Source organism: Myotis nattereri (genome assembly GCF_964212035.1).
Source record: "Myotis nattereri genome assembly, chromosome: 4".
In the NCBI taxonomy this organism is placed as follows: domain Eukaryota; kingdom Metazoa; phylum Chordata; class Mammalia; order Chiroptera; family Vespertilionidae; genus Myotis; species Myotis nattereri.
The window spans coordinates 109,456,991-109,482,642 of record NC_138079.1 but is presented as its reverse complement, the minus strand read 5'-3'; the positions used below and the strand labels follow the sequence as shown (position 1 = coordinate 109,482,642).

The 25,652-nt window shown below is 45.8% G+C and overlaps 1 protein-coding gene across 3 annotated transcripts in view; it reads right to left on the bottom strand.

Moving 5' to 3' along the window:
- The window catches only part of COG7 (component of oligomeric golgi complex 7), a 63,627-nt gene that overhangs the window by 20,131 nt on the left and 17,844 nt on the right, over positions 1–25,652 (bottom strand). For all 3 annotated transcript variants that reach the window (XR_013995949.1, XM_081090212.1, XM_081090213.1), the window contains exons 5-10: positions 20,624–20,706; positions 19,794–19,916; positions 10,783–10,981; positions 7,995–8,122; positions 6,240–6,394; positions 150–266 (exon numbers count right to left, since the gene is read on the bottom strand). Coding sequence is in view for 2 of the 3 variants with exons in the window: in XM_081090212.1 (XP_080946338.1) it covers positions 150–266; positions 6,240–6,394; positions 7,995–8,122; positions 10,783–10,981; positions 19,794–19,916; positions 20,624–20,706 (805 nt within the window). In the remaining variant the exon portion in view is untranslated. The remainder of the gene's footprint in view (positions 1–149; positions 267–6,239; positions 6,395–7,994; positions 8,123–10,782; positions 10,982–19,793; positions 19,917–20,623; positions 20,707–25,652) is intronic.

The following is a 25,652-nucleotide window of genomic DNA, read 5'->3' as shown; positions in this document are numbered from 1 at the left end:
GACTTGTTTTTAGAGTCTAGAGTATTTGCTTTAAAAGAAATGCAGAAAAGAACGATCCCTTACGAACACACTTGTCATTGTATATGTTAGACTGCGCATGTCGGTGCAGCCCACATGAGGCACGTGCTCCAACTGCAACCCCACGTCACCTGACAGAGTTCTGAAAGGCCGTCCAATCTTCTTGGAAAAGGGAGCTGGGAGGAATGTCATCCAGCTTGCACTTCTTGCGGATCGAGTGGAGAGTGCTGGTGAAGTCAGACACATACCTGTGGGGAAAGGAAAAGGGACCGGGCTGTGGTCATAAACTCCTCAGACCTACAGACTCCTGGATCATAGTCTGGACCAGTGCTAATGACCGTGAGAGCGCCTTCAGAGGCTCCTTCCCAAGGCGAGACAGCTCGTAACCCTGACACCCAGAGGTCTTCTCACCTGGCAGCAGCTTTAACAGCTGCTCAGTGAGGGGAGGGGAGAGCCCTGAAGACCACGACTCTGGAGACCCGCCAGGTAAAAAACAATGCAGGCAAATTACTCCCGTGTCCTAACAGACGCATTCTTTGGAAACTGGCTCAAAGAACTGTTTTAAACCTCATGGACCCACTACAATACCTGACTGTTACCTGGGATGCTATAAGGCAGTTCCCTGATGCCCAGGGTACTTTTGCTGCATTCTAACCTCCCAAATTTGGACTAAATGGCCATCTCCAAGACAGGAAGCGCCCGACTTCAATGGCACAAATTACACCGGATTCAAAGTTGAAATCCCCTTCCTCAGAGACGGTGCTGCATACTTCCTTCCCAGCACCTAAGTAAAACCCAGCCGCTTATTTAAACTCTGTGCTCCATGTTTCTTGTTGTTAGACTAGAAGCTCTAAGAGAACAGGGACTGTCCCACTGTAGCTCATAATCGTATCCCCAGGAATAGCACAGAGCTGGCACAAAGGAGACGCCAGCCTGGCCAGCGTGGCTCAGTGGTTGAGCGTCGACCTATGAACCAGGAGGTAAGGGTTCGATTCCCGTCAGGGCACATGCCTGGGTTGTGGGCTCTATCCTCAGAGGAGGATGTGCAGGAGGCAACCAATCAATGATTCTCTCTCATCATTGATGTTTTTCTCTCCCCTTCTTCCTTCCTCTCTGAAATCAATAAAAATATATTTTAAAAAATAAAATAAAGGAGACACCGGAAAGAAGCCCTGAATGAAGACTTGACTATAGACCTGGGCAAGTACCTACATGTTTCTGAACCTGTTTCAAACAGACTTACTCCTCACCCACAGAGACCTCTAGGACCTCTGCCGACGGGCCGTGTGCTCTGGCCATCTCATTTGTCAGGCCACAGCAGCTTCATGACGGCCCCAGACCTTTAGCCTTCCCAAACCTGGGCCTCGCGTTACAGTATCTGCTGTTCTCCATTATGTCATCTAAGGCTGTTATCACAAAGTACCCCCTCCCAAAATAAATACAGATTTAGAGAACTTTATTCTAAACAATAATTAAGTTAAAAGAACTAAAAGTAAACTGGTAGTATTAAGGTCATAAAATATTTTAAAGAAATTTCATGATACCTTAATTTCCTCATGCTTTTATAGTTCCAAAATACACCTGACGAGAAAGCAAACTACTAAAACTTAATTACTGACTTAATGAAGTTACTTCAATGGCAAATATATGGTGACAGAACGAGACTTGACTGTGTGAACACACCATGCAACATACAGATGATCTGTCACAGAAATGTACACTTGAAACCTATATAACCTTATTAACCAATGTCACCCCAATCAATTCATAAATTTTTTAAAGAATTTCAAAATTTACGGCAAAGTGTTTTGTTGCAAGTTTTTAAAAATGGACTTAGTGACGCCTTCTGGATTGCCTTGGAGTTGTCATGATGCTAAAATAAATGAATCAACACGCACAGGTGTATTCTGACAAGTATGGCAGGCACGCTGTGGGGTGTCGATTCTAAGGGACAGGTGTTAGCACATGCACAGGTGAGTGCACAGCCTCGGGAGTGTGCTGAGCACACAGCTGGGGGTCGTGCTCTCTGGGAGCCAAGAGGCTCCCTGAAAACCTATGCCACCTGTGGCATCATAGGAAATCGTGCCTCTCTTGCTTCCCAGACCGCAGGCTGCACTCTCGCAGTGAGGAGAGTGGAGGCAATGGCCCGGCCCAGCCCGAAGAGCACATCCATGTGCTGGAAAGAAAGGCCATTCCAGGAACCCAGCAGCAGAAACTGCTTCTGCCAGCCCGCCCACAGCGGCCACGGCTGCTCCTGTCCACGGCCTCTCCATTACCGTGGAGAGCCCCGAAACCCCGATCTTGACAGCACCTTCCCTTACCACCAAGACGGTGACAGCTTTCTTGGGAAAGCAGCCCCTGGAAGGGGAAGGCCTCCAGGACAACATGGCCAAGGACTGCTGAGGAACTGGGCTTCAGCTGTAGGAGGCAGACAACTGTGTCACCACCCTGAGGCTGACAAACGCGCCCAAGAATACACATCCAACAGGTGTGCTCTGCAGACGCTCGGAGGACAGAGTCCTGGGGGTGGTGAGCAGACCAGTGTGCATCACCTCTGTCCCCACCCTCTCATGCTCTCACAATCAGCATTTCCTCTGCCATGTGAGAGCCACTGCTTAGGGGTCCAATGGCACACTTTCCCTAACGGCCACAACTAGGAAAGGGGATGTTATCACCCCCTCAGAGGAGACACCCAGACTCCCAGAGGTGCGCTTACCCACCCAAGGTCCCGACCAGTAAGTGTCAGAGCCAGGATCTGAGCCCAGGGGACCCCAACTCCAGAGCCCACGCTTCCATCACAGCTGTAAACCCCCAATTCTCTGACACCGTATCAGCTGCTAAATTCTGCAGCATCACCCTGGTTCAAATTAGGCCAATCTCCTCCTGCGCCCCTTCGTGCTCCACCCTCCATACCCTGCCCTCTACTGAACATTGTCCCCCTCGAACCCTGCACAAGTCAGCATCACCCTGTGTCCCCTACTTTATAACATCAGCTGTCTTAGCAGCTTCATAATCTCTCCTTCTAAGAGCAAGTGACCCGTTTCCATTTGAAGCTCTAATACAGATGTGTTATTATTTTTAAATAAAGTAGTCAAAATAACCAATAATAGAACTAAAAGTAAAAATGTTGAACAAAAACAGATCCAGAGACAGAGGAGCACCAATCAGACCATTAAACCTCAGAGGGAAGGTAGGGGAGGGTGTGGGTAAGGGGGCAAGATTAACCAAAGGACTTGTATGCATGCATATAAACCTAACCAATGGACACAGACAACAGGAGGCGGGGAGGAGTGAGGGCATGAGTGGGGAATGAGGGGCAATAGGGGAATAAGGACACATATGTAATACCTTAATCAATAAAGAAAAAAAAAAAACCCCAAGTAATATGTGAAATTACTTATCCTAAAAAAAAAAGTAAAACTGGCCCTAGCCGGTTTGGCTCAGTGGATAGAGCGTCAGCCTGCAGACTCCAGGGTCCCGGGTTCGATTCCAGTCAAGGGCATGTACCTGGGTTGCGGGCACATACCCAGTGGGGGGTATGCAGGAGGCAATTGATCGATTGTTTCTCTCTCATCGATGTTTCTCTCTATCCCTCTCCCTTCCTCTCTGTAACAAATCAATAAAATATATTTAAATTAAAAAAAAAGTAAAACTGTCCCTGACAAGAGCCGGGAGAAGCAGGGTGCGAAGGAGGACTGGCCTGAATCAGCTCAGCGCCTCATCATTCACGGCTGAGAAGCAAAACACACTGAAAGTCTGGAGGGAACAGATGACTAAGAGCGAAAGGTCCATAGCTCGTCAGTCCTAACGAGAAGGCCTGAGAGTCAGCAGAAAAGAAAAAAGGAAGGCTTTCCATTTTTATACCTTTTCTTTTTTTAAAATTATTTTAAAGGCGTTGCTTTTGTTTTACAATAAAATTTCAAGATCTCAAATTCTTTCCATCCACCAACCCCCAGTTGGTGGCACAGAAGAGGTCAAATTCTACTTGGTTAAGCTTGTCGCCAACGCTTCTCTGCCCACAGGAGCACCCCTGGGCCCCTCTGGCCGCATGTCCGTCTGTGGGCAGCACACGTCCCTGGCAGGACAGAGGCCGATGCTGTGAGCCGCCCTCGGAGTGCTGACTGCCCGGGCTGACAGGGAGCACAGGGCCCAAGGACCCTCAGAGCTCCCGGGGCGTGCTCAGTATTTCTGGAATGACAAGAGCTCCCTAAACTTTCAACATCAAACACCATTCAGTCCAATGAAAGGAATTACTTGAGACTGAAGGCGACTGGATTCCAGAGCAGGCCACGGAGGCAGGCCTCCTGGAGAGCCCAAGAATGCACTTGTCTCCAAGCCAGAGGCTGCCTTCTACCGAGGGCCCTCCCTCAGGGACCAGCAGAGAATCCAACCTGACCCTGCTTTCTTCCCTTTCTTCTTTCTAACTTGGCTTGATTTTAGTTTCCCCTTCTTTCTTCCCTTCCACAGCTTTATTGTGATATGAGTCATACTGTGGTAAGACTCACCTACTGCACATACACCCACTTACAGAGCAAATTCACCGGTTTTTAGTGCAGCCATCACCACAATCAGCTTCAGAACATGTTCACTGCCCCAAAGACACCCCTTACCCTTTAGCAATCATCCCCATCTCCCCCAATGGTCCTCCCCCAGCCCGAGGCACCCGCTGGTCTTTCTGTCTCTCTAGGTTGGCCTGTTTGGACATTTCATGTGGATGGAGTCGTGTAACGTGGCCTTTGTGGCTGGCTTCTCTCACTCAGCATAATCCTTACACATTTTCTATTATTTATTTTTAATTACCTAAGAAATATGCGAATGCATGTATGCTCCTTCTTAAAAAACAGAAACTAAGAAATAAAACTAAATCCAGTGCGGCCACCACCCTAGTCCTTCCCCCTCTCTCCAAAGACAACCAGTCTTTTGAGTTTGTTGTCTAACCTGGCTCAGCAAACTCTCTGTTAAGGTCCAGATCTTTTAGCGTTTGAGAGTCACAAGTCTCTATCCTAACTACTCAACTCTACCTTCACAGTAGGAAGCAGTCACAGACCATAGGTAAGTGAAAGAGATGGTTGTGTCCCATAAAACTTTATTTACAAAAACGGATGGCAGGCCAGATTTGGCTCATGAGCTGGAGTTTGCCAACCCTGACTTTACAGAAACATAAAAAAGCATTTTAAAGTATTTAAAAAAGATCCAGCCCTGGCTGGTTTGGCTCAGTGGGTAGAGCATCGACCTGCAGACTGACTGGTCCCAGGTTCAATTCTGGTCAAGGGCACATGCCCAGGTTGCGGGCTTGATCCCCAATGTGGGGCGTGCAGGAGGCAGTCAATCGATGATTCTCTTATCATTGATGTTTCTTTCTCTCCCTCTCCCTTCCTCTCTGAAATCAATAAAAATACATATTTTTTTTAAAAAAGATCCAGAACAGAGGATGACACTGTGGTTTTTGCACATGAAGCTGTAGGATACAGCTACACCCATTCGTTGATGTGTCATCTACCTCTGCTCCCAGGATAGTAAGGCAGGTGCCACAAAGGTCTCCATTGACCGGAAGGCCCAAAAGCCAAAAATTCTTACCACCTGGCCTTTGGCAGAAAAGGTTTTCCAAATCCCAATACAGAAAATACACCCTAGATCAGCGGTTCTCAACCTGTGGGTCATGACCCCTTTGGGGGTCGAACGACCCTTTCACAGGGGTCGCCTAAGACCATTGGAAAACACATACATAATTACATATTGTTTTTGTGATTAATCACTATGCTTTAATCATGTTCAATTTGTAACAATGAAATTGGGGGTCACCACAACATGAGGAGCTGTATTAAAGGGTCACGGCATCAGGAAGGTTGAGAACCACTGCCCTAGATTGTGTATGTTCCTTTTACGTAAAGTAAGAGACTTTACATATTATTCTACAACTGGTTTTTATTCCAACAATCTTTTTGAGCTCTGTCCATGTTGGTGCGTGCAGACAGAATTCATACCTTAAGTGCTGCATAGAGGTCCCTGTGTGAATACACCATATCTCATGGAGCCGCTGCCCAACTTAAAGGACATTCAGGCTGCTGGGATGTCTCTCTAAAAAACATCCTGCGGAGCACCCCTTGTGCTCTGGGTGCGTGCTCCCCCAGGGTTCAAAGCAGGCATATGGGACACACGCATTTACTGGGGCGGACGCTGCCCTCCCATGTGGCGGCCCTGCCCCCTCTGCCCAGCCTTACTTGGCAAAGAGGGATTTCAGGGCTGTCAGCAGGCCGCAGGTCCCCAGGCCGTTGGTGAATCGGACACATCTGTCAACAGCCGCGGACGCCAGGCCAAAGAGTTTGCTCACAGAGTGGCTCAGCTCCTGCACGCAGTCAATGACTTCCCCGTGCTCCTGCTCAGCAAATACGGACAAACACAGCCACCTCAGACTTGGGAACAAGTAAACAGACAACACTGAGACGGGTGCCTTTCAAGCCTCCTCATCCACGGTGACATCACTCAGCAGGGACATCACAAATGCAGTCCCCGCCGTGGCCGGTGGTGCTCAGTGGATAGAGCATCAGCCTGCGGACTGAAGGGTCCTGGGTTCGATTCCGATCAAGGGCATGTACCTCAGCTGCAGGCCCTGGGCCCTGGTCTGGGCTCGTGCAAGAGGCAACCAATTGATGTATTTCTCTCACATCAATATTTATCTCTGTCTTTCCCTCTCTCTAAAAATCAATGAAAAAAATATCCTCAAGTAAGAATTAAAAAATAAATAAAAATGCAGTCCCCAACTGGGATAGCTCTTCACCAGCCTGACGTGGAGGAGAGCAGTTTAAGTGGCCAGAGAGATCACAGAAATTAACTCCTGGCAGAAAGGTGTAATCAAATCCTGACATGCATCCTTACATTTTCATCCCTTCCCTCTTTTCACGTGATTAACATGGCATCTTTCTCTCCTGTTCTCAAGCTAGGACTCAAATTCTCTGTATCAGACTTTCCAAAAGAATGCAGGGAAAAGCAAATGCCTCCTTCATGGGCCAGCATGTCACTGAAGCAGAACACTCTCCTGGTACATCCCCGGAAAGTGGAACAGCGGTGAGGAGGCAGATTTAACTACCATGAGATCTGTTCCTAAATGTCAACTCACCTCACACCAACCTTAACACCTGCCCGAGACATGACCTTCCTTCCCCTCCAGTGCCCCTAGAGCCCTGTCTGTAAGTGCCTGCTGATGCACCCCTTGCTCATCTGCCTCAAACAAAAGATGGCCAAAAATTAAATCAACCCATGAACCAGGAGGCAATGATTCTATTCCCGGTCAGGGCACATGCCCAGGTTGCGGACTCAATCCCCAGTAGGGGGCGTGCAGGAGGCAGTCAATGATTCTCTCTCATCATTGATGTTTCTCTCTCTCTCTCTCCCTTCCTCTCTCTGAAATAAAAACTTTTTTTTTTAATTATTAAAGCCCTAGCCAGTTTGTTCAGTGGTTACAGTGTCAGCCCTCAGACTGGAGGGTCTCGGGTTTGATTCTGGTCAAGGGCACGAACTTCAGTTGCAGGCTTGATCCCTAGCCCAGTCAGGGTGTGTGTGGGAGGCAACCAATCGATGTGTCTTTCATATCAATGTTTCTCTCTCTTTGTCTCTCCCCCTCCCTTCCACTCTCTCTAAAAACCAGTGGAAAAAATAACCTCAGGGGAGGATCAACAAGGAATTATTAAAAAAATGTTAACGAGGAAACAATCAACTTATCCCCAGCAGATGGAAGCTTCCCATTTGGCTAAACTGTTACTGGAGATTTGAAGTAGAAAACTGGGAGTGCACATCTGTGGTCTCATCTGACATTTGGTTCCCAAGAGCCCACATGGCCCTTCAGGCCGGTCTTCGCACACCTGTCCCACCTCCGTGCACACCTGAGGCCACCTCACACCTTCTCCAGGGCATGCCACCCCCAACCCCTGCCTGGCAAACAGGATGAGCCAAGCGGCCAGTGGAGGTGGGGACATTACCAGAGGCACCGCACTGATCTGGATGAGGAGGTTCTGGGCTTCCATCTCGCCGTACCTGAGCTGGTAGGGTTTGTACGGACCGTAAACAGCACCCACCAGCTCCATGACTTTCACCGGGTTGTGCTCGTCTTCAGGGAATAAGAAGGGAGAGGCAATCGTGAGCACAGTCAGAAATCAGTCCTGGGAAACGACAGGGGCAGGGACTGGGACTCCTGTTTCCTCTCAGGGTGGCTACCGTCACCGCCTGTGCTGTCCCTGCGAGCGGCAGCATTCACAGGTATCTTGATACATTTGAACTCTGTGTGTTGTTTGTCTAAAGCACTATTAAAGCTCTCCCCCCTAACTCCAACAACCCCTTGTGGTTAAGAACCCCTTCATATTGTAACTGAGAACAAAAAATTATTTAAAGTCAAAAAGAAAAGAGAAAGAACACCTTCAAATGATGCAAGGCCCTGCAGGGGAGCCCTCTCCGGGCTTTGCAGAACAGGTGCTCACACGGGGATTCCCGAAATGCCCATCTTCAACACATAAAAATGTAAAACTTCTGTATCAAAAATTTAAATGACAGCAATTCAACTTCTAAGATGACCATTTGCCCAGTGGCTTTGGCATCCGTTGATAATCTTTGCCTGAATAGATTTTATCATTACTGACCATAAATGGATTTTTCCTTTCTCTTTTTTTTACTTAAATCCTCACCGAGGATATGTTTTTATTGATTTTTAAGGAGTGGGCGGGGAGGGAGAGGGGAGAGGGGAAAGAGGGAAAGAGGGAGAGAGGGAGAGAGGGAGAGAGCGGAGAGGGAGAGAGGGAGAAGGGAGAGAAGGAGAGAGGGAGAGAAGGAGAGAGGGAACATCACTGTAGAGAGAAACATCTTCCGGTTGCCTCCCACATGCCTCCTGACTGGGGACTGAACTGCAACCTAGGTGTGTGCCCGGCCGGGAATCGCACCGACAGCCTTTGGTGCCTGGCACAGCCACCCAGCCAGGGCTCTTTCTCACTCTTTAATATCACTATGAACTCATGAATCCTTTCTTATTCATTGTGTTTTCAGCCACTATTGTCATTATTCATTTTAATGTTCAAATTATTTCAACTATGGCCAGTGGCTGCTCCTTAAGGTTGGCGCCTGTACCTTTTTGATGTGTCCCTATCAGTCTTTAAGTGCTTTCTTGCTTTTTGACACAAACTGTTCCAAGAATGAATAAAAAGTTATAGTAACTCATAGTTATAAAGTGGCCATTAAACATTTAATGACATAAGAAAATGCTCCTTACATTATCTTAAGCAAAAAAAGAGAATATAAGATTGTATACAACAAATATTAAAAATGTATACACATATGCATGTGTGTGCATATAAAGTATTTACATGTATTTATGAAAAATGTGTATTTGAATTACTGGGAGGCAATAGAGAATGTTGTAGGCTCTCTCCAAGCGATAAGGTTACAGCTCATTTTAGCCTCTTTATTTTTGTGTTTCCAAAGGACTTTTACATTTTAAAAAATACCTTTTAAAACTCGCTTTAGGAACCATTAGAGATCTTACCCACTATGGCTGACTACCAAAGCACTTCTCTCCTCATTCCTCTCTCCACACTGTCCATGGCCCCTCGGCTCCAGCAGGACGCATGGTCCCCACACCCTCTCCGGCCACTTGGAAGGGCACCCCTGGTCCTCTGGAAGCTGCACAGCCACCGTGCCTCTCCCACAACCAAGACCTGACCAGTGAGTGTGCCAATAACACCTATGAGTCACCAGGAGCCTGAACAATAAACATACTCCCTGGAATGTCCAAGGCAATTATATGCCAGTGTAATTACAGAGAATAACTATTAAATAAGCTGAGCTGGTGACACAGTAGCCACACAGCACAGCAGCCCTTCCTGGAGCTACTTCCTGATCTGACAGCAGCATGCGTCGCGATGTCTGTGGTACCTAAAAGCTGATGGTGCTTTCGGAACGGATGGAAACAGCTGGGGCTGCGCGGCACCCTCAGCATCACGTGCCTGAACGAAGACAGGAAGTGCTCTGCTCTCAGGGGCAGCGGGGGATGCCCATTCTCCCTGCGGCCACCTCAGTCCTGACACAGCATCCCTGCTCAAAGTTTGTCACAGCAAAAAACTCCTCCGAAACCTAACTTTTAGGCTGAACTGCCTGAGGTGATATGATGATTTAAGAGGAAGAGGACACTGCCCCGGCCTGGTGGCTCAGTTGGTTGGGCGTCATCCGTACACCAAGGGGGTTGAGGGCTTGATTCCCAGTCAGGGCGCATTCCTGGGTTGCAGGTTCAATCCCAGGGGAGGCACGTGTGGGAAGCAACAGATGGATGTTCCTCTCTCATGTCAATGTTTCTCTTTCTCTCTCCCTCCTCCTTCCTCTCCCTCTTCCTTCCTCTCTAAAAATCAATGAGCATGTCCTTGGGTGAGGACTGAGAAAAAGAAGTTTTAAATAAAGGAAGAGGACGCTCCCTTCCCAAAGGAACCTCTGCCAACTGGTGGCCACGTCTACCTGCCTCTTTCACCGCCTAAGACCCTCAGAAAGGCCCATCGCCTCCGAGCGTGCCAAGCGCCGGCAGCACTGCTGCTGGGTAAATGCATGAAGCAGCAACTATTCCCATAATGGCACTGCTTTCGTGGAAAAGGGTTTCATATCTGTTGAGAAGGAAAACAGTGACTCCTCCCACTGCTGTAAAATCAGTCGCCTAAAAAGGCAAACCAACCCAGGCCTCAGAAGCGTGAACAAAAGTGAGTAAAGACAAGCCAGAGCCTGGGAGAGGGTGGTTACCTGAGTGGGGCTGCAGTGCCATCTCCAGCCCCTTGGCAAAGTGGGCAGTGGCAGCGTACAGCTCCAGCAGCTTGGGGAGCTCCAGCTCGGGCCCCGCCTGCTCCACACTGGAGCCCAGGCACATGGGCAGAGAGGGTGCCAAGTCGCCCAGGGTCTGAATCAGCAGCACAGTCACAACCTCGTAGGGGTTCTTGAAAACCTGCAGTGGGAGAGGGCACATGCGTTAGCACGCGTGATCAAATGGGTGCATGCCTCCTAAGGAAGCAATCTCCTGGACCGCTCCAAGCGTCGAATCAAGAGCTATGAGCCTCTACTGAACTGGGTCAGCGATGGAAACAGCCAAGACTGAGCATCAGGAGACCTTCCAGTCCACCTGACACATGACCTCTCTAGTTTGGAGAAGCAAACGCATAAAGTAATTTAAAACAATGAGTGTGAGAGTGTGTGTGTGTGTGTGTGTGTGTGTGTGTATTTGTTTGTAAAGGTGACAGTGGATAACTGAGAACTTGCTGATGGATGAATGAGATGGGGTGGGAAGGTGGGGGACATATGTGTTTGAAAGGCTGATCAGTTCTGAGCAATGATGAAAAAGTTTGACTACTGACCTTTGTAATTATGAAGGTTTCTACACTTGACCTGAGCTCAAAAAAAAGCAAGAAAGAGCTATGAGCCCCAAGCTTTCTTCACAGCAGATGTGAACATGCTCAGAACCAAGAGAACTGGCAGGACCTGCAACTTGTCCAGAACAACTGGCTACTTCATGCCCATCACAGGCCCCAAATGCTGAACTATTTCAAATCTACGAAATGGGGTATTCAGATGGTCACCAAAAACTGGCGAGAGAGGGCTGTGAAGATGACAATGCAGAAATTGGGAGGGTTTAGAAGAGGGAACAAAATTGAATTAAAGAGCAATTCACTGAAAAGAAGCTGGAGGACCTTCCAGCTCGCAGCCACCTCTCCTCTTGACACAGATCTTCAGTAAAGGGAAGGACCACCAGGAATAGTGTATCAGATTATAGATTCATCTATTCATTGAAGCTTTACCCCATTTTGTGAACGACAGGTACCTTGGACTAAACTAATCACATACACAGTGAATTTAGAGGGGGATGCTTTCAGACCACCTCTGCTGATTAAATGCTTTTTTATTATCACACTAGAGGCCCTGTGCACGAATCTGGGGCCCCTCGGCCTGGCCTGTGGGAATCAGGCCAAAACCGGCTCTCCGACATCCCTGGAAGGGTCCCTCATTGCGAGAGGGTGGTTCTCGGATGACGCACCCCGGAATTGGGCTCCCTCCTCTCTGGTTCTGGGTGAGTCACCCGAGAACCGCAGCTGCCAAATCACCACAGCTCAGCAGCTCCTGCATTGAGTGTCTGCCTCCGGTAGTTAGTGTACATCATAGCTACCGGGAGGATGGTAGAACGGTCGGCTGGTCGCTTAGGCTTTTACATATATACAAATAAATAAATACGGACAAACATGAAGCGAGATATATGACTGTTCTTATGCAGCCCTAGGCCAAGTAAGGTATGAGTTTAATAACTACAAATCAATAAATTAAAATTTTTATTAGAAAATACCTTGAGATAAATGAAAATGAAAACACTAAATAGCAAAACTTAGGGGATAAGCAGAAGCAGTGCTAAGAGGGAAATTTATAGCTGTAGATGCAGACATTAAAAAAGAAATGTCTCAAATCGGTAGCCCTAACTGTACACATTAAGAAACTAGAAAAAAGAAACTAAACTCAACAATAGCAAAAGGACAAAAATAATAAAGATTAGAACAGAAATATATGAAAGAATAGAAAAATCAATTTAAAAATCAATAAGACTAGAAGTCGGTTCTTAGAAAAAATTTAAATGGACAAATCTTTATCTAAATTGATGAAGAAAAGAGAGGGATGACTCAAATTAATAAAATTAAACATGGAAGTGAGGACATTACTACCAATTTTATAGAAATAAAAAGGATTATAAGAGATTATCATGAATAATTGTATGCCAACAAATTAACTTAGATGAAATGGACAAATTAAAAAATAAAATTTATCAAAACTGACTCAGAAGAAATAGAAAATCTGAACAGACCTATAACTAGTAAGGAGATTGAATCAATAATCAAAAACCTCCCAACAAAGAAAAACCCAGAACAGATGGCTTCACTGATGAATTTCTACCAAACAATTAAGGAAGAATTAACATGAATCCTTCTCAAACTCTTCCAAAAACTGAAGAGGGAGAGACGTGCTGTGGTCTGAATTGTGTCCACGCCCGCCCCCACCCCCCCCCAAAAAAATTCATACGTGGAAATCCAAACCCCTTCTAGTACCTCAGAATGTACCGCATTTGGAGAGAGGGCCTTTAAAGAGGCAACTAAGGCCCTATCCAGTTTGGCTCGGTGGATAGAGCATCAGCCTGCAGATAGAAGGGTCTCAGGTTCGATTCTGGTCAAGGGCAAATATCTCAGTTGCAGGCTCCTCCCCAGCCCAGGGCCTGGTCAGGGCTCGTGCAGGAGGCAACCAATTGCTGTGTTTCTCTCACATCAGTATTTCGCTCTGTCTTTCCCTCTCTCTTCCACTCTAAAATTCAATGGAAAAATATCCTTGAGTGAGGGTTTTTTTTAAATAAATAAATAAGTCAATAAAGAGGCAACTAAGGTAAAATAAGGTCATCTGGGTGGGCCCTAATCCTTATGAGAGCAGATTGGGACACAGGCACACTGAGGGATGACCATGTGAGGACACTGGGAGAACCAGCCATCTGCAAGCCAAGGAGAGGCCTCAGTAGAAACCAACCCAGCTCCCTTTGAGACAGCATGGAGGGACCTGAAGAGTATTATGCTAAGCGAAATAGACCAGCCAGAGAAAGACAAGTATCGCATGATCTCACTCATATGTGGAATCTAATGAACAAAATAAACTGCTGAATAAAACAGATCCAGAGACTTAGAAGCATGGAACAGACTGTTGAATCTCAAAGAGAAGGCAGGGGTTGGGGGGTGAAGGGTAGGGGGTGGGGGTGGGAAGAGACCAACCAAACAACTTGTATGCATATATGCATAACCCATGGACACAGACAATAGGATGGTGATGGCCTGGGGAGGGGCTAGAAAGGGTCAATGGGGGGGAAAACGGGTACCTACGGAATACTTTCAACAATAAAGATTTTTAAAAGGAAGAAAGAAACCAACCCTGCTGAGATCTTCATCTTAAACTTCTAGCCTCCAAAACTGTAAGAAGATGAATTCCTGCTGTTTAAACCTAAACCACCTGATCTGTGGTGCTTTGTTATAGGAGCCCTAGCAAACTAATACAGAACACTTTTAAACTCATTCTAAGAGGACAGCATCGCCCTGATACCAAAGTCAGACAGAGACTAAAAGAAAAGGAAATTATATACTAATATCCCTTATGAATACAAAAATCCTAAACAAGATACATGTAAACCAAATTCAGCAGCACATTAAAAAGATTATACACCACGACCAAGTGAAACTCATCTCCAGAATGCAAGGATGGTTCAATATACACAAATGTAATATACATGATGTAATGTCGCACATTTACAGAATAAAGGGAAAAATACATGATCATCTCAATTTATGCAAGAAAAGCATAATAAAAATTCAATAAACTAGTAATAGAAAGAAACTTCCATAACATGATAAAGACAATTTATGAAAACATCCCAGCTAACATCATACTCAAAAATTAATAAAAATATTTTAATTTTAAAAAAATCCGTTGTTTCTATACACTAACAGTGAACAATCTGAAAAAATTAAGAAAACAATTCCATTTACAATAGCATCAAGAAGAATAAAATATTTAAAAATAAACACAATCAAGGAGCTGAAAGACTTGTACACCGAGAACAACGAAACACTGCTGAAAGAAAGTAAACAACACACAAACGAAATGGCAAGCATTCCATGTTCATAAACTGGAAGGCTTAATATTGTTAAGATGGTAATAACTACCAAAGCGATCTACAGATTCAATGCAACTCCTTCAAAATCCCAATGATATTTTATGGAGAAAAGGAAAAGCCCCTCGTAAAATTCATATGGAATTTCAGGGGGTGCCAAACAGCCAAAACAATCTTGAAAAAGAACGTTAGCAGTCTCCTACTTTCCAATTTCAAAACTTACTACAAAGCTCCAATAATCAAAACAGTGTGGTGCTGGCTTGAGAAAAAACATATAAACCAATAGAGTAGAATAGAGAGCCCAGAAATAAACTTTCATATAAGTGGTCAAATTATGTTTTACATACTAGTAGGTGCCAAAACCATTCAATAGGGGAAAGGACAAGCATATCAACAAATGGTGCTCAGCCCGAGCTGGTTTTGCTCAGTGGATAGAGCGTCGGCCTGCGGACTAAAGGATTCCATGTTCGATTCTGGCCAAGGGCACATGCCCAGGTTATGGGCTCAATCCCCCCTTATGGGGGGTGTGCAAGAGGCAGCCGATCAATGATTCTCTCTCATCATTGATGTTTCTATCTATCTCTCTCCTTTCCTCTCTGAAATCAATAAAATAAATAAATAAAAATGGTGCTCAGAAAACTGTATATCCACATGCAAATGAAAGATTTTGGATTCTTATCTAACACTGTAAAAAAAAAAAACAACTCATAACATTGAGCTAAACTATAAAAGAAAACATAGAAAAAAATTCTTATGTCCTTGGATTTAGCAATAGTTTATTAAATATGACATCAAAAGCATAGATAACAAAAGAAAAAATAAATTGTACAAAATCAAAATTTTAAAATTTTGTGCATCAAAAGATACAATCAAGTCCTGGCCAGGTTGCTCAGTTGGTTGGAGTGTCTTCCCGATATGCCAAGGCTGTGGGTTTGATCCCTGGTCAGGGCACATACAAGAATCAACCAGTGAATGCGTAAGTGGGTGGAACAACAAATCAATGTTTCTCTTTCTCTCTCTCTATCTTCTCTCCATTTTCCTCTCTCTCTAAAAAAAAATTAAAAAAAGATACTATCAAGAGAATAAAATGACAACCCATAGAATGGGGAAAAAATATTTTCAAATCATGTATCTGATAAGGGGTATATATAAGGAACTCCTACAATTCAATAACATTCAAACAAACAACCCAACTCAAAATGGGCAAAATACTTTAAATAACATATCTCCAGCCCGGCTGGCATGGCTCAGTGATTGAGTGTCAACCTATGAACCAGGAGGTCACAGTTCTTCTATTCCCGGTCAGGGCACATACTGGGATTGCAGACTCAATCGTCAGTGTGGGGCATGCAGAAGGCAGCTATCAGTGATACTCTGTCATCATTGATGTTTCTCTCTCTCTCTCTCTCCCCCTTTCTCTCTAAAATCAATAAAAATATTTTTTTTTAAAAAGACACATCTCCAAATAAGCTAATACAAATAACATACCACATTACCCACTAGGATGGCTATCATAAAATTTTTTTAAAAAGACAAGTAATGGCAAGGTTGTAGAGAAATTAGAACTCTTGTGCATTGCTGGTAGGAATATAAAAAAGGTACTCAGTTGGCAGCTCCCCAAATGTCAAAAAATTACAGTATGACCCCACAATTCCAGTCCTAGGTATACACCCAAAAGAACTGAGAACAGGGACACAGCCCTAGCCGGTTTGGCGCAGTGAACAGAGCGGCCCGTGGACTGAGGGTCCCAGGTTCAATTCCAGTCAGGGGCACATACCTCGGTTGCAGGCTCAATCCCCGGCCCTGGTCGGGGCACATGCGGGAGGCACTAGTTGGTATGTCTCTCTCACATCAATGTTTCTCTCTGTGTCTCTCCCGCTCCCTTCCACTCTCTCTAAAAATCAATGGGAAAATATCCTCAGGTAAGGATTAACAACAAGAACAACAACAAAAAATACTTAAAAAACAAAAAAGCAGAAACACAAATAGGTATTTGTACACCAATGTTCATAGAGGCATTGTTTACAATAGCCAACAGGTAGAAGCAATTCAAGTGTCTCTCATCAGATAGATGGATAAACAAAATGTGTTACATATGTATATACAATGGAATATTATTCAGTCATAAAAAGGATGACATTCTGACACATGTTACAAAATGGATGATGCCTGAAAATATGCTAAGTGAAATAAGGCAGACAAAGGAACAAATATTGTATGATTCCATTGACATGAGGTATGTACAATAGGAAAATTTACAGGAATAGTAGACTAGTAGTTACCAGATGATGGGGGTGGGAGGAATGGACAGTTATTGCTTAATGAGTACACTGTTCCCATTTGAGATGATAAAAAAAGTTCTGGAAATAATGGTGATAGTAAACATTGTGAATATACTTAATACCACTTAACTGTACACTTAAAAATGGTTAAAGTGGTGCCCTAGCTGGTTTGGCCCAGTGGATAGAGCATTGGCCTGCAGACTGAAGGATCCCGGGTTCAATTCCAGTCAAAGGAATATGCTGAGTGGCGGGCTCGATCCCCACAAGGGAGTGTGCAGGAGGCAGCCGATCAATGATTCTCCATTATTGATGTTTCTATCTCTCTCTCCCTCTCTCCCTTCCTCTCTGAAATCAATAAAAATATATATATTTTTTAAAAGGAACAAACTACTAATACACACAACCACATAAATAAATCTCAAAAACCGCACTGAAAGAAGCCTTACGAAAAGACACACTGCAAGGCTTCCTTCGTATCAAATTCTAAAACAGGCAAACTGATTTATGATTGAAACCATTGGAAGGGTGGATGCCTTCCCAGGTGTGGTGCAGACTGATGAGGACGGAGCATGAGGGAACTTTCTAGGCAATGGTCTCATGTTCTGTATCTTAATAGGGATGAGGCTGCACAGATAGCTGCATTTGTCAAAACCATTCGAATGGCATATTTAAGATTATTGCATTTCCCAATTTTATAAAAAAAAATACACAAATGTTAAACTCTAGTTAAAAATATGAGTGTTGTTTGTATGCATATATTCATAACCCATGGTTAAAAATATGAATGTTGTTTGTATGCATATATTCATAACCCATGGACACAGACAAGAAGATGGTGAAGGCCTGGGGCAAGGGTGAGCTAAATAAAAGGGGTCAATAGGGGACAAAAGGAGACTGCCCTGGCTGGTCTGGCTCAGTGGATGCAGTAGTGGCCTGAAGACTGAAGGGTTCTGGGTTCAATTCTGGTCAGGGGCACATGCCCGGGTTACAAGCTCGATCCCCAGTGGGGGGCGTGTGGGAGGCATCCAATCAGTAGTTCTCTCTCATCACTGATGCTTCGATACTCTCTCCCTCTCCCTTCCTTTCTGAAATCAATAAAAATATTTTTAAGAAAAAAGGGGAATATGAAATACTTTCAGTAATAAAGATGTAAAGAAAAAAATGTATGTTCTGAAGTGAATGATGTTTGCAACTTACTTTGAAATCAATAAAAAATATAAGACGGGTCAATGACAGGACAGACACATGGACAGATGCCTAGACCTGTGATAAAGCTAATACAATAAGATGTTCACTGTGGGGCCTGGGAGGTGGGTACATGGGTGCTCACTGTACAATGATTTCCAGTTGTTATATGTTGGAAGTTTTCATAGTAAAATACGAGGGAAAATATCTGAAGGAGATGCTGTCACCCCAGCACCCTTGGCACCTTTTGCACTAGACTGAACTTCAGAAGAGGACAACCACCTCCCATGCTTATATCCTGAAAGGAAAATGGGTCACAGGCCCAAAGTACAACCTAGCATCAACGCTTTTTTTAATTTTTTTTAAGTATTTTTTGTTGTTGTTCTTGTTGTTAATCCTTACCTGAGGATATAGAATTGTGGATGAGGCCTGAACACAGTCTGGGGAGTCTAGATCCTTGTTCTTAGATGGTGAAGAACATCTGTCACATGGACAAGGCCTGTCCCCAGCCTCGTGCTATCAGCAGGAGAGGCACGGGCACGGGGGACAGGGCCAGTGAAAACTAGGGGCTCACAAACTGTGAGACTGCTACAGCACGCTGCTTTCCAGTTTTCTTTTTGAGTCTGACTTGGGCTGATTAAAGGAGGAAGAAGTGAGGATGGAGAAGAGCGGCCTCCCCACCTTGCACTTCGCCCTGCATGTCCGACTGCAGCTGCATTCGCTCCAGCAAATGACTGACAGACATCTGAAGAGGGAGTCACAACTAAGTCTGAAAAAATACGTAAGTCCCACCATAAACAGACCTAGCCAGTCGTCACTCCGAAGTCAGGCAGCCTTCTCCCTTCTAAAGGTGGACCCAGGGCCTCCTGGCATTGAGACGAGGTAGCTTAGTTCGTTAGAGCATCATCCGGATGGGCCGACATTGTGGTTCCATCCCAGGGCGGGGAACAAGAATCAACCAATGACTGCATCACTAAGTGGAACAGCAAATCAATCTCTCTCTCCCTTCTTTCCTCTCTAAAATAAATAAATAAAATCCACCAATCAATAAAAAGACAAGGGGACAATAATTCACACCCTTTACGGCTAGAAATTTTTGGAAAGAAATGATGAAAAGGTTCCGCTTGACATAAGTTGCCCAGTCTCGCCGCTGACCCAAGTCAGAGGGTGCCTGTAAAACCACATTCTTCTGCTAACTCGCAAGGTATTGTGAGAACAAGAGAAACTAACTATAGCCCAGGAAAATTTTATCCAAAGTTAAGATAAAAATGATCTTGATCTTGTTCTCACAAACAGCACCTGACCAAGAGCCGCCTGCTTTCTGATCAGAGATAATGGCCCCAGGAATTCCAGGCTCCCCTGTGAACTACAACCAGCACGGCCACATTAGATTCTACTTAAGATACAGACAAGAACGATGATAAGAGCTTTCACAGATCGGGAGGTTTTACTGCCTTGGGATTGGAAGCTTATCTTTAACCCCTTCCCTGCCGGCAGCAAGCAGGGAGGCTCTTCAGGGGTGCGCTGCAGTTGAGAGGCCGCTCCCAGAGCAGACGCCTGTCTCCTGTCACCAAGGCTTTGTTCTCCCCAGAGCCCCAGTGAGCTGTTACCTGCGTAGCCCATTGGGTTTGCGTGTGCCAAGCTCCGAGTAAGACGTCGTAGAGTCCGGTGAGCTGCCGCTCCAGGGGGAGGTCGCTCTGGCACAGCTCTTGCCAAGCTGCTCCAAGCTGCGCCTGCACAGGCAGAACAAAGGGGCCCCGCTGGGTACACCAGCACATGCTGCCCCTAAGCCGCCCTGTCCCCGCCACGGCAAGCAATGCACTGCTGCCTCCTCTCCTGAGCACGGCCCCACGGATGGCCGTGCACCTCCAAAGACAGGAAAAGCCCCTTAGCGTTGCCTGCTCTGATCATCAATCCAAACTGAATCTGTGCCCTCTAAGTGATCCCTTCTCCTTTTATCTTGCTCCAAAAGCAGGCGAATGTACTTCCCTCAGCAGGCCTCCACCCTTCTGAAGGGACCTCAGAAGGGGGGGGGGGGGGGGTTAGCTTCAAGTTCTAACACTACTGCTTAAATGACACATGAGCATCGGACCTGAAAGAAATCAGGTTAGCCCAGGACACTGTCAAGTTTTTCAGGAACCTGACCTCAACCACCCTGGGAAATATATGAAATCTCATGGCTGGCTGAGGGCATAATAAAGCTTAATCTCTCTTAGAGGAAAAAAAACAACTCTTCAGTCTATAAATGAAATCCAGCTATAAGTAAATATGGGACCAAAACTGATGATTCCTTTTCCAACTGGCAACTGACTGAATCCCAGGCTGGACCCAGAGCACCCCCTGCTGGCTAATGAACCGACAAAGGTCAGCGCAGGAGGCAATTTTTACCTGTGAGCAGGAAAACTAGGATTCCACAAGCATGGCCCACACAGCTCCTCACCTTGTGACACTTGTAGTAGTATGCAAGGAGTTGGGGCATCCGGTCAATCTCAGTAAACACCTTCACAAACACTTTGGATTGCTCTAAAGGAGAACAGAAAACGTGCAAATGCTGTTATCAGGTTTTCTGTTGCAGCCAGAGAAAGAATTTACGAAAATAAATGTGGATGGACACATGAGCTAATATTCAGAAATTCCTACCTAGGCAATGGCGTAACTCACGCGTGGAGATCATAAATGTGACACATAAGGAAAGTTAGGGGCAGACCATGTCTCAATGGGACATACCTGTTCAGAATAATGCATCAATAAGCACCATTAATACAGCTAAGACTATACATCGGCCAAGTAATCGTTACATGGGACTAGAAAAAAGAGTCAGAATCACGGGTGGGGCTTAGGCTGTAACACTGAAGGAACTGCCGCTCAGAGTTGTGCGAGGAAGGGTGAGAGCCCCCGACAATTCTGTGCTTTAAGCAATTCGCCTGCCTAGCTCCGAGGCTGAATCATAACATATCAGCCTCAACGGGATCTGAAACAACCGTCAACCAACCCCATGCCCGGCGAACACTGCAGCCCAAAGAGCGTCAGCAGCTGGCAAGTGAACTGCTAGCCCACGGAGCACCCTCCTCCAGCCCCGACCTACACGGCTCCATCTAATACTCACATGACACGGGCAGACCCGGCCTTCACACTTCCTAAGTCGGAGGATCCTCTGGCTCCCTGTGTGGCCTGCGCCTCATCAGAAGGGCCTTTCCCAATCAGCCGACCTAGGCTGGATTATTGCTGCGACTCCCTATCACATCTTCCCCTCCATAAAACTAATCACAATCTATGTTATTCTATTTAGTTACTTGTATAATAGTTTATGGTCTTTCCTAGAAATATACGCTCCAGCCCTAGCCAGTTTGGCTCAGTGGATAGAGCGTTGGCCTGCAGACTGAAGGTCCCGGGTTCGATTCCGGTCAAGAGCACATACCTCGGTTACGGGCTCCTCCCTGACTGGTCAGGGTTTGTGCAGGAGGCAACCAATTGATGTGCTTCTCTTACATCGATATTTCTCTCTGTCTTTCCCTCTCTCTTCCACTCTCTCTAAAAATCAATGGAAAAATATCCTCGGGTGATGGATTTAAAAAAAGAAAGAAATATAAGCTCCACAGGACCGGGGCCTCCCCGTCTTATTTCACTGTTTCTAGGGGCTGGCACAGTCCATGGTAGGCAGTACTAGTAAACACGCTGCCTTTGAGCCGCACTGCACAGCAGCGCTGGGGTCAGGCTGCAGCACCAGAGCCCGTGCTTGCGAATAACTGCTCCCTCCCAGGTCTTCGGGCCACAGTGCAGCACGGAGCTGCCGGGGCAGGTTTTTGGAGGGGTTGTTGTGGGGGGAGAGTTGGAGCGGTTGTAACGACCCAGTCCTTAAGCTAAGGCTGACCTTCCAGGGAGAAGCCAGGGACCTTGCAGGCTCTGCTAGTGCCCCGCGCATTTCCTGTGCCTGCCCTTCAAGTTCCAGCTCTCCTCTTTCCCTGGTGGTCAGTGAGATGCAGGTTGTAAGTCGTGGTGTGGATGGTGGTAGAAAAGGGACAGAGAAATGGGCTATGGCCTTTAAGGGTGTAAGGGCTTCGGTCTTGAGTTGTGGGAACTTAACTCATCTGGCTCAAGTGTAGACGTAACCTTTTTACAGAAACTACCATTTAGGGCCAACTGCTCATTTGCATACGTGCCAAGCATGGGGTAAAGCTGTGTGTCCCGGTTAGCCTAAACAGTTTACAACAGGGTCGTCGTGAAGGTTAGATGTTAGGCATCACCAGGCACAGCATAGGCACCTAAAAAATAGCACCATCAGTCCTCTGTCACCCAGATTCCTGTCACCAGATTTGAAGTGCATCACTTCTGAGTACAGGGAAGCACAACTGCCGAGTGAACAGCGTTGGCAACTGGAAGGGGCCCCAAGGAACAGGCCCCTAGGCGATACAGCTCAGGACTGGCTTGAGGACAGCACCTAGCTTACGTCAGCAGTATTATAGCATGTTGGAAACAGAAAACAGAAGAAGAAAAAACTGCCTATAATCCTATCACACTCTGTTAAACACTGGCAACATTTTGGTGTATATTCACAGAATGTTTTCAGAAAAAAACTTCTAGTGTTTACTAGTCTAAATATAATCATAACTTTACAATCTCTACCCAACACAGCAGAATTTATTATTTCTTAAAACTAGTGATAAAGCAAAATTGGGCTATATAACAAACCCATTTAGTAAACCACTGTGAAACTTAAAAGTAATAATACATGGATCTTCAGCCCTTACAGAGGAATTCAAGTTTTTCAAGACTAGGGCATTTAAATTAAACAAACACATTAGTGAAACTGGGGGAAGTTCCTGTTCAAACAACAGAAATGGACACAAACACTGGCGATTATAAGGACTCTAGGCTCCTGCAAATGCCCCTAATTCAGAATAACTGCTGGGCACCTGCTGGTGCAGAGCCACCTGCTGGTGCTGTGGGGTCTTAAAGTGAGCTTATTTTTGCAGCCCCGCCTCTACTGCCTCTACTGCCCCTTTTCTGCTAAAAGAACTCAGGTTCTTCTCTGAGGAACCATGCATCTGCCTCTCATTCTCCCGTTTTCCGTTTAAATGTTCCTAGTGAAGCTGACTCTATAAAGGGCACAGGGTCTGGCCCGCCAGGGCGTCAAATCCTCCTGATTAAAGTAATTGATCAGAGGTGCAAAAGACTGTCCATGAAATGCCGTCAAGATTCATTGTGGGCCCTGGCCAGTGCAGCTCAGTTGGTTGAGCCTCTTCCCATGCACCAAGAGGTCGCCAGTTCAATTCCCAGTCAGGTCACAAGCCCGAGCTGTAGGCTTGATCCCCAGTAGGGGACATGCAGGAGGCAGCCGATCGGTGATTCTCTCTCATCATTGATCTTTCTACTTCTCTCTCCCTTTCCCTTCCTTTCTGAAATCAATAAAAATATATTTTTTAAAAAATAAGAGTCCCCCAAATTTATTTATGCTGCTTTCACATAGGATTTCACATTCTATTTCAACGTAAGTACTTCTCAGAGTGCCCTACATGCAGGAGAGATGTCAGAATTACCTGTTAAATGAAATATACAGAAAAAAATGCCCTAAAACCGCTCCCTAAAGTACTTCCTCCATTGTATCAGTCTGCACATCACCCTGTTTGCTCCCAGCTACAGCCCGCAGGAACCGGCCCGAAGCATGTGCCTGAGAGAACCGCCCTTCACCCTTCCCTGCTCGCTGCTCCGCTGCCCTGGACAAACAGAGCATGTGCTTGAGTGTGTGAGTAAATAGAGAGAGAAGTGAGGATAATGTCCAAGACAGCTCTGCGGAGTAGGTCACAGGAACAGAAACTCGCTGTGGACAAGCTACCAGGCCCACTTGTACACTCACAGGACTTCTTCCAAAGCTTTCCCTTTACATAACCTCACTAACTTCATGCAACCCTCGAGTCAAGAAGGTGGAGAAACTGCCAACAGAATAAATAAGCTAGTCAAGATCACACAACCAGAAGGGCCAAGGTTCCTGAGACATCCTCTAACACCTATGACTTGTCCATAATGACAACTGACAGGCACAAGATTTTAATCTCAGACCTACCAAAGAATTCCAGGAGCTGTGCTGGTCCAGACCAGCGAAGAGAGAGCTCAGAAGAATGCCTTACTCCCAAGATACAGTGTTTGGAAAAAATTAAGAACTATGGATGGTAAGAAGGAAGAGAAAGAATAAAAAGGCAATCAGACACTTCAGGATAAACATGAAGCTGAACAGAAAAGGAGTTAAAAATAAAGGAACTATTTATAAAATTGTGATAATATAAATACTATTCAATTCGATTTAAAATGATGGTATAGCCCCGCTGGCGTGGCTCAGCAGTTGAGCATAGATCTATGAATCAGGAGGTCACGGTTCGATCCCTGGTCAGGCTCGATCCCCAGTATGGGGTGTACAAACATTTCAGAGAGGAAGGGAGAGGGAGAGAGAGAGAAATACAAATATCAACAATGAGAGAGAATCATTGATGGGCTGCCTCCTGCACGCCCCCTACTGGGGATTGAGCCCACAACCCGGGCATGTGCCCTGACCCGGAATCTAACCTGGGAACCTTCAGTCTGCAGGCTGACGCTCTATCCACTGAGCCAAACCAGCCAGGGCAGTAAAAATATTTTTTTAATTAAATAAATAAATAAAATTATGATATAGGAGGAGAATGGGTAAGGGGGAGAGGAAAGCTATGAGAGCTAAATCCTTAGCTATAACAATGGGGTCAACAGATCTTATATGAAGAAATAAAGTAATACATTTATTATGCAGAAATGCAAAGAGAAATACCAGAAAACTAGAGCTCTAGAAATCAAAAGTGGTGGTCTCCTGGGACTGGAAGTGGGGCATGAGGAGCTATTTTCCCCCTATAAGACCTTCAGTATGATTTGACTTTTCCAACATTGTAGCTGACAGGGGGCCGGGGGGGGGGGGGGGGGGATTAACTGAACTCAAGAAAAAGCAAAGCCAATTAACTCATTTGTGGGTCTGCACTTCCAATCTGTAGTTTAGCTAAATCTGCTGAGCTGCAGGCCTTTTAGGAATGCTGCAGCTCTCATTCAAGCAGAATCTCCAAGCGTTCCTCACTAGCCTCATAGAAACTGTCCCCTTTGGGCCACTCTAAGAGCCCCAGTCTCCAAACAGGAGGTCCCAGAGGAATGAATGATCCCTGAGTGTCTCCCCTGGGCAGCTCCTGCTGTCTCCCTTAATCCTCCCAGTTGTATTCCACTCGTGTGACTGAGGGAACTGTGGTCTCACTGTTCATAGGCAGCAGCCAGAGAGTTAAAGCTAGGTCTGTCCAATCTCCAGTCAGCACTGCTTCCTCTCAGCCAGACTCCTCGGGAGACTTACTAATAAACTGCTAACAGCGATGAATATTCCCTGAACAGAAGCTCCTTCATCTGCTCAAGCAAAACATGCTGTCCCCAACCTTCCTTTCCAGCCTCATCAATGACCATTTCCCAAC